Source organism: Pyrgilauda ruficollis, unplaced genomic scaffold (assembly GCF_017590135.1).
Source record: "Pyrgilauda ruficollis isolate IOZ18807 unplaced genomic scaffold, ASM1759013v1 scaffold8, whole genome shotgun sequence".
Taxonomy (NCBI): domain Eukaryota; kingdom Metazoa; phylum Chordata; class Aves; order Passeriformes; family Passeridae; genus Pyrgilauda; species Pyrgilauda ruficollis.
In genome coordinates this window covers 12,177,319-12,193,897 of record NW_024529932.1, presented here as the reverse complement: position 1 = coordinate 12,193,897, position 16,579 = coordinate 12,177,319, and the positions used below count along the sequence as shown (strand labels likewise).

Genomic DNA, 16,579 nt, shown 5'->3' with positions numbered 1-16,579 from the left:
TCGGCTAGCAGAATGAAAGACAAGGACCTCCATGTCAACATCATTCTCTAAAGACAAGGCTGAAAGCCTTTTCAATTTAAAAAGTGTCTCTTCTAGGTCTAATACAATCCATCTGCTCAGTCACACTTCTCTGAAATTCCCCAGGATCTGAGGAAAGGGTTAGCAATCCAAACCTGTGCTCACTTCAACGCAGGGCAGCAGATGGCTGGCTTCCTGGAAGCACAGCACTTCAAGGTCAGCCTCCTTGCCTCCCCTCTTATTATTTCGGGATTTTTTTGCTACAGTCTTGAGGACTAAACTCACTTTCACCATCCCTCAAGTGACTTCAGCACAGTACCTATCTCAGGTAACAAAGCACTGACTCCATGGTGATTTCAAAGGTGCAAGCACATAACCCCTGGAAAACTGCCATCCTTTCCACAAGACTGAGACAGACATGGCCAGAAAGCCCAGGATAAACACTTCTCTGTTGTGCCAGTCTATGCACTGTCTGCCCAGCAGCACATTTTGAATGAGCCTCTAGTTGGGCCATTGGCAGTTGAAACCCAGCCTGGCAGAAACCAAGAAATGAATGGTAGGCATTTTCCTGAAACCCCCCTCCACCAATGGCTCCTTAAAATTGATTCAGAGAAATACAATCTGTGTGGGGCTGAAAATGCAGGCAGCAGGCAGGAGAAGACATCTGCAGCACCAGCCAAGGACAGGGCAACCAGCAGGTAAGAAAAGTGGGTGGATAAGAGGAGTTTTGGACACAGATCACGGAGAAAGAATGGTATGGGACAACGCACATGAAGCTCTGAGATGACGTCAGTGTCATAAATGGGCCCTTTGCGCCTTATATGACTAAGGAGATGACATGAAAAGCCCTTCCATCTTACTGCCAATCCTCCTCTCCCCCTCAAAATCCAAAAACGGTTCATTAAACTGTGAGAAAAATCTTTTTTTGTACATTAGCCTATTTTCAAGACTCTAAAAATAACACTCTCGGGCCCAAATTTAGCCCTCTGCAAACCTTACAAAATTAAATTAAGAGCACCAGTAGGGCGAGGAAGCAGGGAATGGAGCCAGGGACACGACTGCGGCAGCCTGGCTGCAGGGGGGGGATGGCAGCTGCTGATACATAAATGCTACTGAGGCAGGTACCACATATGCCTGGAGCTGAAATGTGCCACCTCCGTGTGCCTCAGCCTTTGAAATTGTTCAGTGGGAATAAAACCAAAGAATTCTCAGAGATCTGCAATGAAAAACACGTCCAGAGCTGGGCAAATCATTATTACTTAGGAACAGGACCACAATGACTTAAGAGTCACACATGGCTCTTTCTGTCACAATCATCACTAAGATGGTTTCTGTAAGAAACAGATACAATGACCAAAAACCAGTGGAATACTCTACCTTGCCCCTAAGTCGAGCCAGGTCTTCATTATCTTTTCCACACAAAAATCTTATGCTTGGTAACTGAATCTCTGGAGGAATGAAGTCCTGTTACACACCAGAACAGTCTTTATTTCTGTCTTCTTTTACCAAGTAACATCATGTACCCATCCCACCTGTCAGCAGCTCTCCCTCTAGATGAAACAGCTCTCTAAGAGTCTGAGAATGGGAGTACCTTAGAACCTAAACACACATCCTGGCTCAGCTCAGAGGGTGTGAGGACTTTGTGCCACCACCTACCTTTGTCCTCTGCTCAAGCAGCAACTTGGCAGAACAAACCCACACTACTACATTCAACAACCACTTCTCTACTCCAGCATCCCACCCTGTGTGAGCTCCAGCACAGTCACCCCCAGCTGAAGGTGCAGAGCTCTCTCATGCCCTCCCAACTACTGTCCCCAAGACAGGGAAACTGCTGTTTTGTTGAGGCAACCTCCAGATCTGAGCAACAAAATCATCATCTCCTTTGCTTGTATGTATTGGGTCAGGGAGAGAGATTTAGGTCCTGCTAGTAAGGTAAGACTGCTGCAATTCAGGGTACTGCAGTTCTGCCAAGTCTCTCCAACCACATGTTCACACTGCCTCCTAACAAAGCAGCCAGCATGCTGCTACAAAAATCCCTCTCCTGGATGATGTTCCTGCACAATTTGTGCACGCAGCTCATCCTGAGCAGCTGCAGCTAGCCGGGGTGGTACAGAGTTGAATCGCAAGCACACTCTATGCACAGGTCTTATGGGTCTGTGCACCACTGAACACTGTTCTAGAAAGACCTGAGAGGGTACATAACACTCTAAATTCAGGGTTTGCTTTTTGACCGTGAATGAAAGGTGCTTGCCTACCAGCGATGCTGCACAGCCTGGCTGACAACCCCCGTCCTGCGCTGGCTGAGGCCAAGCCAGGACTGCCTCCCGCTACTCTCCCTGCCAGCGCTGTCATTGCTTCAGTGTCTAGTTCAGTCAAGATGCCCAGGGTCCACTTAATTGCTTTTATAATGGAAGTTTTTCCATAACCTGCCTCATTTTGCCAGGACTCACTTAGAGTGTGACTGCAGGAGTGAAGGCAAGCAAAACCCAGGCAAGAGAGAAGGAGCAGCTTGAATCAACCAGGGAGAGAGCAATTTTATCCCTGGACATTGCATAAAAGCCTCCTGATAAGGAAGATGCATGAGGAGAGCACCTGAGGTCTCTTCTAGCCATCTACCAGATATTCGTTTGTAACTTTCTCCTGAATGTTTGAGTCCTGAAACCCACAAAGGTCAGATTGTTTGGCTTCACGAAAATTAAGGGGAGAGAGGTTTGTGTTACCAAATTGTTGTGTAACAGTTTTCCCAAGTCTGCATAGATTCTTCTATCCTGAATCACAATAAAAATGAGCAAAAGGAATCTTTTTTGGCTTAGACAATATTAAAATGCACCCTCTTTTGTAATTTTTTTCTTTCCTCTGAGTTAATCTCTCCTTGGCAACCTCCTACACACTCCAAGTCACTTTGCACATTCTGAAGAGAGCTGCTGTGCATAAAGCCACAGCACTGGTTCAACACGTTCAATCCAACAGCATGAACACCTTTCTTCTGTATTACTCCTTTCCCCAAAACCATGTCTGCTCCATCTACTGAGAAGACAAGCTCTCCAAGCTGGGAACTGCTTTTGTTTCAGCTACACAGTCCTGGTTTTTTCCTACAGCAGGAAGGTGATCTCTTAACTGGTCCCTTGACATAAACGTATATAACCTGTCTGTACAGACAAATACTATGCACACACCAAGTCCCCTTGCTCCTGCAGCCCCTGAACTTGGATTTGGCATGTCTCTGTCTACCTCGTGAGCATGCACTGGTCAGCAGCAACAGCTGAAAGACATGCTGCAGGGACAAGAATGCACATGTTGTACGTGTACAAAAACATACAGAGAGAATTTTAAAAAATTCTAGTGTTTAAAAAAATCTATCTTTTCAAATATGGAATTGAAACTCAAAAGCCAAGTGAGAGGTTTAATCTCCTGTAGGAAAATATCTCTCTGATACTTCACATTTAAAGGACTACCTGGGAATATTCTGGCTGTACTTAACAAATCTCAACTTTTCTTCCCTCCCTTTTTTTTTCACTGTCTTTGTCTCAAGAAATGTAAAATTATTAAATGTCCTCCTTAATCACCATTTTGGCAACTTTGCAGGCAGCGTAGTGAGTAAGCTGCAGGAATACCCATTTCACCTGAAACTGGAGATCTACATGTGTGCTGGTCCCCCTAGGCACTCTGTAGCAGTTGGTGGAAAGCAGGATACCTAGGAGATGCATCTTTAGGATAAGTACCCTTCCTCCCACTGAAGGCTAAGAGCTAGAGTAAAGGAATGTCAGTGCAGATCTGGAAGGGCAAATCCCAATTCTGGTCCTTCCTCGTGGTCAACATAGCAAAACCCAATCTCCTGGACATCCCCAAACAACTGAGCAGTCATATCCTATGCTTTTCAGAGAAGTACAAATGTGCCATGTGCAGAGAGGAACAGGGAATGACCCAAGTCAGATACAAATACTGCATGGATTGAACTTAAAAAGGCATGACTCCGAAGCTTATAAGACAGGTTGTCTTAGCTGAGGTATAAAAGACAGCTTTTGTGTCAGAGCTGGCTCTTGTCTGCTGTCACAAAGAACCATATAAGGGAAGTCAGCCTTCCTGCAAAGACTTAGCCAAAGGATTACGTTTACATATTTGATTAATTTATTAACTTTAGTTGTAAATTAATAGCAAAACATATACACCTACATAACTAATTCTTCTCTGCTTTAAATGCCTTTTGGGGGTCTCAAACCGTGTTCACCTGTTTCTTCCCCTGAATTGCCCTACCACACCCTCCCTTTCCTCTTTCATGGCTGTTTCCATCAGTCAAACGAAAGACAGTGACATTACGGCATGTGCATCAAGATTCATCATTATTCCAATGATGGTGTAAAAATGTCTGAAACAAAACAGATAGAGAACCTCTTTCCATTCATGCCAGAAAAAAACCCCACAGTGGTCTAATTCTGTCCAGCTGACATTGACAGAAGCTGCAGAACAGACACAGATCTGTGCAGAAACAAGATGAGTATGCTTCTTTAGGACAGTTTTTCACAGGTGAATAGGTTTCTTCTCTAAATGAAACATTTCTTACAACAGGAAAAAGGGCACATTTTTCCTAGCATTTCACTGCTAAGATGCTTCTGTCCTCTCAGTGCTCAACCATCAGGACCACGGAACAGAAGCCATGCTTACTTGACTGCAAACACTGTGCTACACTGAGGAGAATTTCAGCTGCCATTTATGGCTATTTCAAGTGTACTTGGAGAAGATTTGTGTGCTAAGAATCCTACTGGAAATGCAATAAAACATAAATAAAGGAAGTAAATGGACTTCGTTGATTATTTTTGAATCATTAAGAATACCACAGGAGAAAGAGTATGGGAAAGAACAGAAATATCTCTGCCTGACTGAGGCACAGGGACTTTTCTGAGGATTATGACCAGATGGCTTAAAAAACTATGTTAGAGACATTCAGAGCTGCAAGATATTAATTGCAGAGAAATGCTTTATGTCTTATTCCTTTGGGATATTAAAAGTTCAAAGGGGAAAAGACAAAACACCATGGACACATGGATCATTTCAGAAGGGTACGCAAAGAATCAAATATACCATCCAAAGACCACATTAAACCCATTCAGCCCCTAAGAGAGCACTTGGTCAAAGGCAGCCTCCTAGCTTGGTTAAAAAAAAACCAAAAACCAAAAAAAACCAAAAAATAAACAAATCACAAGAAGTACTTAAGTTATCAAAAAATGTTCTGACAACAGATCACGTATTAACTACTCTAAAGACAGTAATAACATAAAAAGTACACTGCAACTGCGTTTTAACTACTCCTTCCTGACACAACTAAAACAAACAAATCACAATCTGTGATCTCTACCTACCATATATGTTTTGAGAAAGCATAAAAGTGCTTCAGAAATCACTTGCTTACTTACCACTGTCTTGAAAATCTTTAAAAAGAAGCTGAAGGTTATTGTATTTTTAAAAAAGAAATACAGTCCCTAAAGTAATATAAAGGGATTCTTCTGCAGGAGGAAGCAGCCACCATGCAGTGTTTCCCTGGGGTTTTCTGCTTTGTTTTTTCCACGATGTTCTTCTCCACTCAGACCCGAATGTCCAGTGACAAAGAACAGTCTCTCTGGGTTCCCTGGGCTGGTGAATCTCCTGGGCCCTCGCTGCACAACTACAAGGCAAAGCTTAGAAGCTCAAAGGAACACATTGTTGAGGGCCACTCGTTCAACCACGGCTGGCTTGTCTCTTCAAGTTTGTATGGCTTGGTGCCTCAAGACAATTCTCTCATTAGGCTCTGACAGAAAGTCGTCATTGACTCAACTCAGCAACGCTCCCTGGCACAGAAGGTTGCAGATATTATCTATTCAGACAAGTCCAACATTTTTTAATACAGAACCTTCTTCACTGCCAAGGGTTCCACATACGTCTCAAACCACAACGCCTCTGTTCTCCATGGGCTGCTCAAAAACTTCGGACAGCACATTAGCTTGACTCTATCCTTTATTTTTACTGGATTTTGTTTAGCAAACAACTTACATGCAAAAAGAAGATTAAAAGTTTCAAGGAAACCATTAAACTAGTTCAGTGAATTTCATATCAACAGTCTTAAGTGACAGAAAAACACTCTGACCAAAACCAGAGTTATAAATTCTACCAACTAAGTCACAGAATACTGCCTCCATTACTAAGAATTTCACTTTTGAGTTTGATACAGATAATTATATATTTATAATGAGCAAACAATCATACAGAAGGGAACAAACATGTTTCATTCCGTGCAAAAACATCTACAGAAAATCAAATCTTGGCAGGCACTGCATGCAATCACAAATCCATGTACTCCCTTTAAATGCCATGCATGTTCATTCCTGCCTGATCTGTCCTTCAGTTTACAGAACTATAACTAACAGGGGGCAGGGGGGGAAGCCACCTCTTACCTGGTTTTACTCAACAAAAAGAAAATTCTTGCACTTTGTAGCTAGGAGAAATACAGCAGTCAATTAGGAAGAGATGAAAATATTTTTGAGAACATATGAAGGCCATTTGCTCATTCTTCTTAGCTTTCCATTCCTAATAGATGGCAATCATAAATGCTTCCAGAGATTTCTTTCACTGTGTGTTACTCCATATTCAAGCATTTAGGTACCTATATATAGGAAAAATTAACAAAGTTTGCTGTCTTTGCTCTTTTCTAACTAGATGAGCACTTAGGGAGTATTATTTCCACGTAAAGGAGACAGAAAACTGACTGCCTCTGGCTTTTTCCCCTATCTAGTTTGCATGAAATCAATATTTTTCAACCCAGAGGTTGGTTACTCTGTGGGTTTGTTTCCTTGAAAGGGGGCAGGGTGCAGAAAAGGACTTACTGGGGAGAGGTGCAAGGAGGGAACCAAGATTTTCTATCTCTTGGGATATTTTAAAATGAAAATCACTATAATTCTTATGAAATATGCAGCACTTACTATAAACTGGAGTCCTTGAAAAATGTGGCAATGGCAGGGGCTAAATTCCAGTCACTGACAGGGCTGTCCTGGTATGACCATACTTATGGACAAGAGCATCATTCATTCTCCAGAGCCAGTCCTTTGTGCCTTTGTTCATCAACAGCTTAATGCTCCAAAGAAAGGAAGCCCATTTTCCCCAGGCACACACACGCAATTCGTATGGTCAAAATCAGAATTTTGAGATAGTTAAAATATGTTTCCCTGTAAGACTTCCTTACTTCTCTTCCGCTGCTCTTTAAGTCCCTCTGTTTGACACCTTTGATAACATAAAGCACTGCCTGTTCTTAGATTTGGCCCTTGGACTTCATCCCTGTGTACAAAGAGACCTATGGAAATACTACTGGCAGGTCAGGTGAAGGCCACTTCTGCCTGCACAGCTTCTCCTCCTGTACAGACACACAAAAACGTGAAGTGCACCTCCATGTGAGAATGGAACCAAGCAATGATGCAGAGAAATACATGGTCAGTTCTTCATACAGTGACAGTAAAAAGATGAACAGTTTATTCAATTTCACTGCTGCATCACCAGCTCACATCTAGCCAAGTGTTTTGTGACCACAGGTCAATTATCTTCACCATCTGGTGGCTTGCGCAATACAGTCTGTAACTTAATAGCAGTCACAGTCCATTGCACTGGGAAGGAAAGCTCCCAGCATGGAAGACATCTTTGCATTTGCTATGAACAACTGCTGCTTACAGGCAGCCCCATGCAAAGAGTCAAGGGCTAGTCTGAAACAGGAATATTTATCTCCATATGTTATCACAGAGCTGACTGGCAGGGCCGGAGGTCGTCAAACACCATGGAGGAGCTTAGGCAGAGATTTTGTCATGATTTAGTGCTTCCAAGCTAGCATCACTCACTGACTGAAAAGTCCCTTAAAATCAAAACTGAAAAACATTGCTTAAATGAGTGCTTAGACTTTAAAACGTTATGTCACTCTCTAAACCCAGCTCTTGTTGAACATGTGTTACACATAACCAAAGCCTGACACACTTCCTGCATTGGCAGGGAGATAGTAATGGAAAAGCTCACTGAGGTTAGTTTTAGTGATTTACAGCAAAGGATGGGGGGCGGGGGGAAATCACATCTTTCTTCAATATGTTTTTCTACTAACAATATACGTGTCCTACAAAAAGCTAGTCTAAGCTACTTTGCACTAAAGCTAGAGTAAAGCAAAGGTGGCAAAGTCCGTGACTGGCATTTCAATCAATCCTGCCCAATACCATCTGAGGGACAGGATTTACCTCAATTTTAGAAGTCTATATCTGGAGACATTACTCTGCACTCTCTCCACAGTCAGAAGAGAAACACATTAGGTCCTCAAAATAGATAAAACTGCACCTTTACTTGAGCCCAGTTACAGCTGGGATCCACAGAAATCACTTGCTGTCCCTCAAAGTATGTTCCCCACCTGCACCAAGGACTTCTCTAGCTCAACTCCAGTACATTCTCACCTAACATGGGCACATCCTTAAAGATGAGATAGATCAGATCATAAATGATCTATGTCCTTCTATTGAGCGTAAAGGAATTGTGGTTGGCTAGCTTCAATGCAGACTTGCCCAAACAGATTTAATCCAGGAAACCTAAGGAGACAGCAACAGTATCCATTTACTGTCTTGGAAGGAAATACTCCTTCATATACCTTTTGTCATGCACCAGTTATGCATCTTACAAAATAAACCACATGGGCTTGTCTACAGTCTCTAGCCATACACATAATAGATAACAAATTAAAGTTACAAGCCACTCTGTTTCTTTCCATTTCTAACCTTCAAGTCCTGGAATGCTACAATAATATTCTTGCACCTCATGCATAAACCTAGTTACTGTAAATCCACCAATTCCTCACATATTAAAGAAGAAAATCATTATGTAGGGAACAAACACTCATGAATGGTCATATGCTTGTACAGTATTTTGTCTGGACATCAGAGGAGTATCAGGAATTATGGATCTCATTGTTGCCCTCAAAGGGGAGAAAGCATTGCTGTTGCGACCACTAAACCTAACAACAAATATTTAAACCACTTTTTCTGAAGGCTGCACAACTAAGCAGATGACACAGATCTGCTGTAGTTTCCTTCTTTCTAGGTGCAAGAAGCAATATAAAGAAAACAACATATGAGTTTTCATCCTTTGGTTTAAGCTTTTTCTGCATGCAATCCAAAAGCAAACACAACAGGCCTTACCAAATTATCAGGCAAAGATACTGCTCTTAAGGGAAGTGGTAGCGGGCTCTAGGGCTATATCCACTGCTTCTCAACTGCAAATGAACAGGATCCAACCCTTTTATAAGGGCCACTCCAAAGCTTTGGATGTGGTAAGCTTCAGGCATTATCCTACAAAGCAACAGCTACCTAAAAATGAAAATCCCTACTGATAAAAGATAAGAGCATCAGCAAGAAGAATTAAGTACTACAAAATGCACAGACAGATCTCCTCTTATGCACAGGAGAAGGAGCAAGAAACTCCCTGTATTTTATTAACCACCATCTTCCCAGATCTGTAACAGCTATTTATACACTTCAATCCCTTTGGCAAAGTTGGCTTTAAGGTGTTTTTAACATCTCAACCCCAATTACAAAGCATCTATGGATTTCCAACTCCATTTTCACTTCCAACTACTTCCATTCTGTTCTTGCCTGACCTATAACTTATGTTAAAACATATGGCAGGGCATTTGCTAAAAAATCCCTCCAAGATATATATACCCTAAATCAATTCTAAACAGCTTCAGATTTAAGATCAGGAAGGGGGTGGAAGGAGAACCTAAGAGTGCTTTGTTGCTTTTCTGTTGGGGTTTTGGTTTGTTGGTTTGTTTCTTTTTTTTTTTTTCCTATGAAACTAACAGAAGCAGCCAAAAGTTATTTAGAGTTAGTTTATGAAGTGAAAATTCTGTAAACTTTCTACTGGAAAGGCAATTTAATCTCAGTTCCAGATACCGACATGCTCAATATACATTAAAAAAAACCCAAAACCAACAACAAACCTTCATAAAGTTTATTATTAAATACTTTGGATAAAGACTTAGGAAAAATACTGCACATGCATTCAGTAGGAATCCCTAGTGGTTGTCTCATTTACCTCATTACACACATGCGCGTGTACACACAGAGTGTTAATTGCACTCCAATAGAAAACTGCAGGCACAGACTGCAAGAAATTAGGTGGGTCCTTCCTCTGGTTCCCTCCTCCCAAAGGACGCCTACTAGTCTTCTAAAAATTCCCCACAGAAAAAGAGAGTGCTAATTGTAGCTATCACAAAGTGTTTTTCCATCGTCACAGAAATTTAATTCCTAAATTTGAGCCAATGCACACGCAGAGGCAGAGACCAAATAGAGGTAGGAGTGAGGATGAATCCACGTAGCAATTCACTCTAGCAAGAAAAATTTAAACACACAACAAGATAATAATCCCATAACTGGCATATCCACATCAAAAACTTGAAAAGCTTATTTTCAGCCTCTTTAAAGCTAACTGATGCAACACCTTCCTGTGAAAACATTGCATAGCCCAGGCACTTGCCACCCATACCACAGAGTTACCACAAAATGCATCAGTTCCCTCGTCAGGGCTTGTTCTCTTACATTCTTTCAGGAACAACATGGGACCTCTTTTTGTCCCACAGTAGTGAGATGCTTAGCTCAAATCTCAGTACCTGAGTACTCCAATCCAAGTAACATATGGGAGTTCACGCTGTCTTGTGCCAATGAAAGCTGCATGAGATGCTCAGGTATGTAAGGAAAGAGCTGGAGTAGAGAACATGCTCGTGCCATTGTATCAGTTAATGGCACTGCCTCATCTGCAATATCCATGACAAGGTCACATCTCAGAAAGTTCAAAGAAAATAGCAAAAACAATCAGGATCTTAAAAAAATCTCTCACAGAACTGACTTTCAAAACCTGTGGAACAGTCACATGACAATTGACAGAGATGTCAATTTGAAGAAACCCAGACCAATTTGAAGAAACCCAGACAAAGAATGACAAGCCTTGGAAAAGAACGTCCATTGTTCCTGACTTAAGACCTGAAAGAAATCAGCATTAGCTGGCCATCACTGATAACAACTGTTCCCTCTGGGAGCTGGCACCGGGCTGCAAGAGGAAGCCCAGGGAGCAAACAGTAACACATCAGCACCGACAACGATGACTAGAGGACAGATGGTGGGTCTGCAGTTGCACTGGCAATACCAACAGGACAGGCTGTACACAGGCAGAGAACAGATCATCTGACCCCCAAGAACTGCTCTCCAGCATAAGACACTCTCAGGAATGAGGAGTGAAATGATGAATGCATGAGTTCCTCGAAGAGAATTAAGTCAATCTGTAGCAGTGGAAACTGTCCCTTTCTCCTTATACTCTAATACAGGTAGAAGCATGGGAATGCATTTTCTCCAGGTCTGCCTACCACTGACAAGCAGCCACTGGAGTGTAAAGGAATGACCCAGGTTTACACCTACACACAGCTGCACTGCAGCCACTCACACCACCTGTGCAAGAGTAAGCTTTAGGTGAGGCACAGAAGACACGTGCCGAATTGTGTTCACTCCGAGTGGATGCAGGTGAAAGCAAGAAGCCACCAGAAGCAGGTGCTCACACTTAGCCTGCAGTGACACTATTGTAAATAAGTAATCCTCTGCTTTACTATCTCTCCTGAAACACTACTCTAAAATGAAAGAGGAGCTGCATTTGTTCCAACGAAGGCAGAACTTTAGATTGCTTGGAAATAAAAAAAGCAGGCAGGCTGTGAAGAAATCACTCCTGCGCATTATAGGAACTGTGGCACAGCATGAAATTATGGGCTCCTAATGGCCTCCAGGAACACATAGGCATCTTCTGCTTGAAAAAAATCTCTCATGCAGTAAGTGAACATTCCTCTGTGGACACTGTTTTTGATTGCTAGTGAGTACAGAGGCTCTGTTTAGTGGGAAACCAGACAAGCTGAGGAGAGCTGGAATCCCTGCCCAGACAGCTTACAGTTCACACAGATAAGGTGACAAAAGGGAGGAAAGAATCACAATCAGAACTGCAAAGAAAAAATGTTGAGCCATCTTAACCACAGGAAGGGAAAAACAACTTCAATTCTAGAAAGAAAATATTGGCTTGGCCTCTACTTCTAAAGGTAGTCCTCAAGTGTCACAAAAACTATGAGAAGACGAGTTGCACATCAAAACTGAAAAAAGAATTCCACACATGCAAACTACAGTTAAAAAAAAAAAGTTTATTTTTTATAATATTATATATATAACATAATATTATACAGTTACAGCTGTAGCAAAATTTGCAATCTTATTCATATCAACAAACCATTTAGCCTCAGCCTAAAAATTATATTTTCTGTATGTTAGAGTGACTGAATACCCTGACTTCACAGGGGGAAATCTTCAGACACATTACAGATTTCCATACCTAGGCATGTTCAGAAGATAACTAATTGTATCCATAGGCAAAAGGTGAAAACTATCACAGAATGCACATAACTATGGATTAATTTCCAAATCTTAGCTTAAAATTTGCTAATAAGCTGCCTTTTAGAAAGAAATATTCATATACTTGTCACTTACAAACAGGTGGACTTTGTTATTAATTATGGATGACTGAGACAGCACTCATGGGATGAAAAATCATCACGGTTGTCAAAGGAATTAGCTTTGTACTCAAAGATTTTTATGCAATTTTACTGTGTTTACATTTTACATAGATTCTCAAACACAGCTGAGAAATGCTCAAGTTGTTACTACAATGTACCAGTACCAACAGTTTTATACCCTGGGACGTTTTGGTTTTTTTTAAAGCTAAGTTATATCAATAAACCCCTTGGTTTCATAAGAGGAACATACAGAGAGCTTTCAAAACTCCTGTGACACTGAACTAGAACTCTGAATTTATAATTAATCTAATAGCAGACTTAAAAGAGCCCTGTTTGGACCTTTTTTTATGTCAGAGCAATTAGTTGTGACAGAAGATTATTTTTATCAGCTCGGAGATTGCAATCTTTCTCTGAAAGAAGGTACTTCCAAGGACTCAAGTGTTTACAAACAAGCAGAAGCTCTCAAGACTGAACACCTCGTGTATATACATATACACATAACATATATATATAAGGAATAAAAAGTATATACAACTGACAGGTTGAGGATTTCACTTACTTAAAGCACCCAAAAGAAAATGGAGCGGCTTTGAAAATTCATCTCCAAGTGAGGATTGCAGAGTCAGCTTTTTCAAGATTAAACAACTTTATAAAGAAGGACATAAAGAAGGACATCATATGGTAGAGATTAAACTTCAATTTCACCTGTTTGACTTCAGGTCCTTTCAGTAATTTGGCTAAATATATTTTGGCATTACTGAAAGCTGACATTATTTTACCATCGCAAACTCACAGAAGCAAGATGTTCTCTGTGAAGGAGGTCACATTTTTGTATTTTTTTATTTTTTAAGATAAAACATACCCTTAAATCTGGAGAGAAGTTGTCTGCTGAGGTGGAGATGGAGTCAGACGACAAAGCAGAAGCAGATTTAGTGTGAGTGGAGTGGTCCGACTGCGACGTGGAAGCGCTATAAAGAGAAACACCAGAGTGTATCAAAACTGTGCTCAAGAAAGTTCAACAGCTGACAAGTCCAGCCACTCGCTTACAGTCATACCAGGCATTTTCCACTGTTCCTACCCTTTCCACTCTCAGTTATTCACCCCTCAGCAGTGCTTTAAGAGAACCTGTTCTACTTGCCATTACCAGGGATTACCAAAGCGTACACAACTGATTACTAAAACTCAGCTCAGACTGAGCCAACATTAAGACAACCACCAGCTTGTGCAGAGGAACACTCTGAGGTGAGCAGCTGCAGTGGAGCTGCAGGTTGAGCTGTGTGTGGTGAGAGCCTGAGCCAAGAGGCCAGAACTGCCAACCCTTGGCACAGCAAAGGGCCTGGGGAGCTGTGGCCCAGCCAGGTGCCCGGACACCCAGAGACACGGCAGCAGCCAATGACCCCAGACCTTCCTGCATTTACACTGGCAGGGTATAAAAGCCCAGGGTTTCCTTTGTTTGGGGTCCCTCCTCAGAGGCACCAGCTTGAGCTGCTATTTTGTTATTTAGTTACTGCACCGAGATTAAGTTCTTTTAAGGATCGAGTCATCTGAGACCCTGCTATGGGAAATCTGGGGTTGAGATGGTAACAAAACTTGGTCTGTCTGGGAGTGTGGGGTGTAGCTGCAAAGGGGCTTTGCTCCCAGCTCAGGTGGTGAGAGAGCAACCGTCAGACTGGCTCCTGGATGGTTGGATGGGGAAGTTTCCTCAGCACTGGATCAAATCCTAAATTACAGAAACTAAGGGCCTCCATTTCAGCCCTTCAGATGGGAGATATTAGTGCGCTGCAAGGGGATGAAAACAGACAGACTCCTGAACGCACGCCAGCACAGCCCTGACCGCAGCTGTACAGCGGTGGAAGAAATTCAGAATTAAAACTCTTTTCATCGCACACAACTTTTCTTCTTCAAGGACACGTACAAAGCTGAGGAGAATAAAAAGACTCTCCCAGCATATATCTCCGGTGATATAAAATGTGATTCTCTAAATAACAAAGCAAAACAAAAATTTTCCTTTTCTATACAGTTTTCCTAATATAGTTGTAAACAATTAAAAGAAGCTTATATTTTACAGCATTTTTATGCTGCAACCTCTCCTAGAACCCTAACTGCTTAAAATTAGCATTTGGTACTAAGGCTTTTAAAACCCCAGATGACTGTAAAGAAAGATCCTGTGTGGTACAATGTTACTCCCTGACATCACTGTGCAGTGATAAATACTACTTGTGCCAATTAATTCCCACATTCTTACTGACCCCACAAAGGTCTTAGCTGGGTGTAAAGATACTCTTAAGGATCAGCTATGAGACTTGGAAGCCTAGCCTTGGCCGAAGCAGAGTACCAGCAGGAGTATTACTGTTACTACTTATATTAATTAAACATGTGACAACCTAGAAATAGCTGTATCTGAGCTTCCAAAGGGCCTGGAGATTTGGTAATTGTCTGAAAATTGTTTTGCTGCTGATAAACAGCCACCAAAAGGCCAAAATGTTCCATTTTTATTTCTATTCTTTGGAGTTTGGCAAAGTATTGCACAGGGAGTATTAAAAACAAAAAGGACCACAGAAAAATTGGGCTCTTGCTGGGAGTTAGTCCTGTCTGTTCAAGAATTAAAGAGCACTGGCACCTCTTTCATCCTATGAAGTAGAAACTTCAAAATGAAACCTTTAGGAACAGTAAAAAGTTATTTAAAATAAATTACACTGGTGTGCCAATCGATTAGCACAATTCCATTGAATGCACTTGTTGTACAAGGTTCAACAGCCAGTCACTCAGCTTTCCAATGTGCTCACCTCCTGTGGTGTTGCCAGGTAAACTCACATAATTCCGAATGGCCAGAGTGACTTGTGCATACAACTCATGCCCCAGCCACCCTACAGTCTCTGTTCAGGCAGAAAATTATCTTACACTGAAACAGCAAGAATTGAATCTGCAAAACCTCCCATTCTTATCAGTGAAAAGGCCTCATATAAGCACTGCATCTGTGTATAGTTTCACATTACAACAAAACTGATACGAAGTGTCTGCTGCTGATGATGGCTGCTCACATTCCTCTCTCCTCTCGACCCAGCCTGCACATTGCTGCCATCTCCACTGCGCTGGATGGGCATCATGGGATGCATGGCTCAATCTGCTGATCTGACGGGGCAGTAAACTATTAATAAACATGAAGAGAGTCTTCTGTTGGGTAACAAGGCTGATTGGATTCATTACATGGCTATATAAATCATCAGATGCAGCACACAGAGAGGGAAGGAATCTGTATCTGGAGATGATGAGGAAGGCTGAGAACACTTTGCACACAGCAGCCTGCAGGCATGCTAAATTAGGCTTAGCACTAAACCACATTTTTACATTACTCTTCTCAAATGAGCTCAGACCCCTTATGTGTTCCCTTGAAACTTCTTTCAGCCTGGTTTCTGCATGGTCAGTCTTCACCCTCACCTTTGCACCCATTTAATTAACCTGAATTTTAAAAGCATCTTAAAACAAAAAACCACTCAATTTAATCATTCTACAGAGCAGCACCCGTTTACTGTACAGCAACCTATAAGGAGATGGTACTCAGAGCGTACTTTAAGGTACTCAAAGTCATCAATGAACAGCAAGCAGATACTGTAAATGCCATTATTGCTGGGTGACAAGAGTGACTCCTCCTGTCCTTGGGTCCCCACTGTGCCTTCTCCCACACCGGCTCCAGCCGGGGCAGCCAGAGGCTCAGGGCAAGCCTCCAGAAGCCACGCCTGCTAGCCCTCTCCCCTTTCAGGGGCCACACTTTTGTGTATTTAAATGCATTTTAAAGGTCTGCAGCTCTGCTGAGTTTATAAATCCTTTAGCACAGGTGTTAGTACCTAAGCCAGGGCACACCAGCAGCTGACCTGGCCCTGTACCCCACGCAGGACGGCTTGCTCAAGCAAGCAACCACAGCAAAATCACAGTAACCTATTGGCGGAAGCACTTGCATTAAAATTTTAACGTCCT

The 16,579-nt window shown here is 42.0% G+C and overlaps 1 protein-coding gene across 1 annotated transcript in view; it reads right to left on the bottom strand.

The window, feature by feature from the left end:
• Positions 1–16,579, bottom strand: part of MTMR2 (myotubularin related protein 2) — a 62,455-nt gene that overhangs the window by 27,133 nt on the left and 18,743 nt on the right. The window contains exon 2 of the mRNA XM_041487298.1: positions 13,467–13,572. Within this exon, the coding sequence (XP_041343232.1) occupies positions 13,467–13,572 (106 nt within the window). The remainder of the gene's footprint in view (positions 1–13,466; positions 13,573–16,579) is intronic.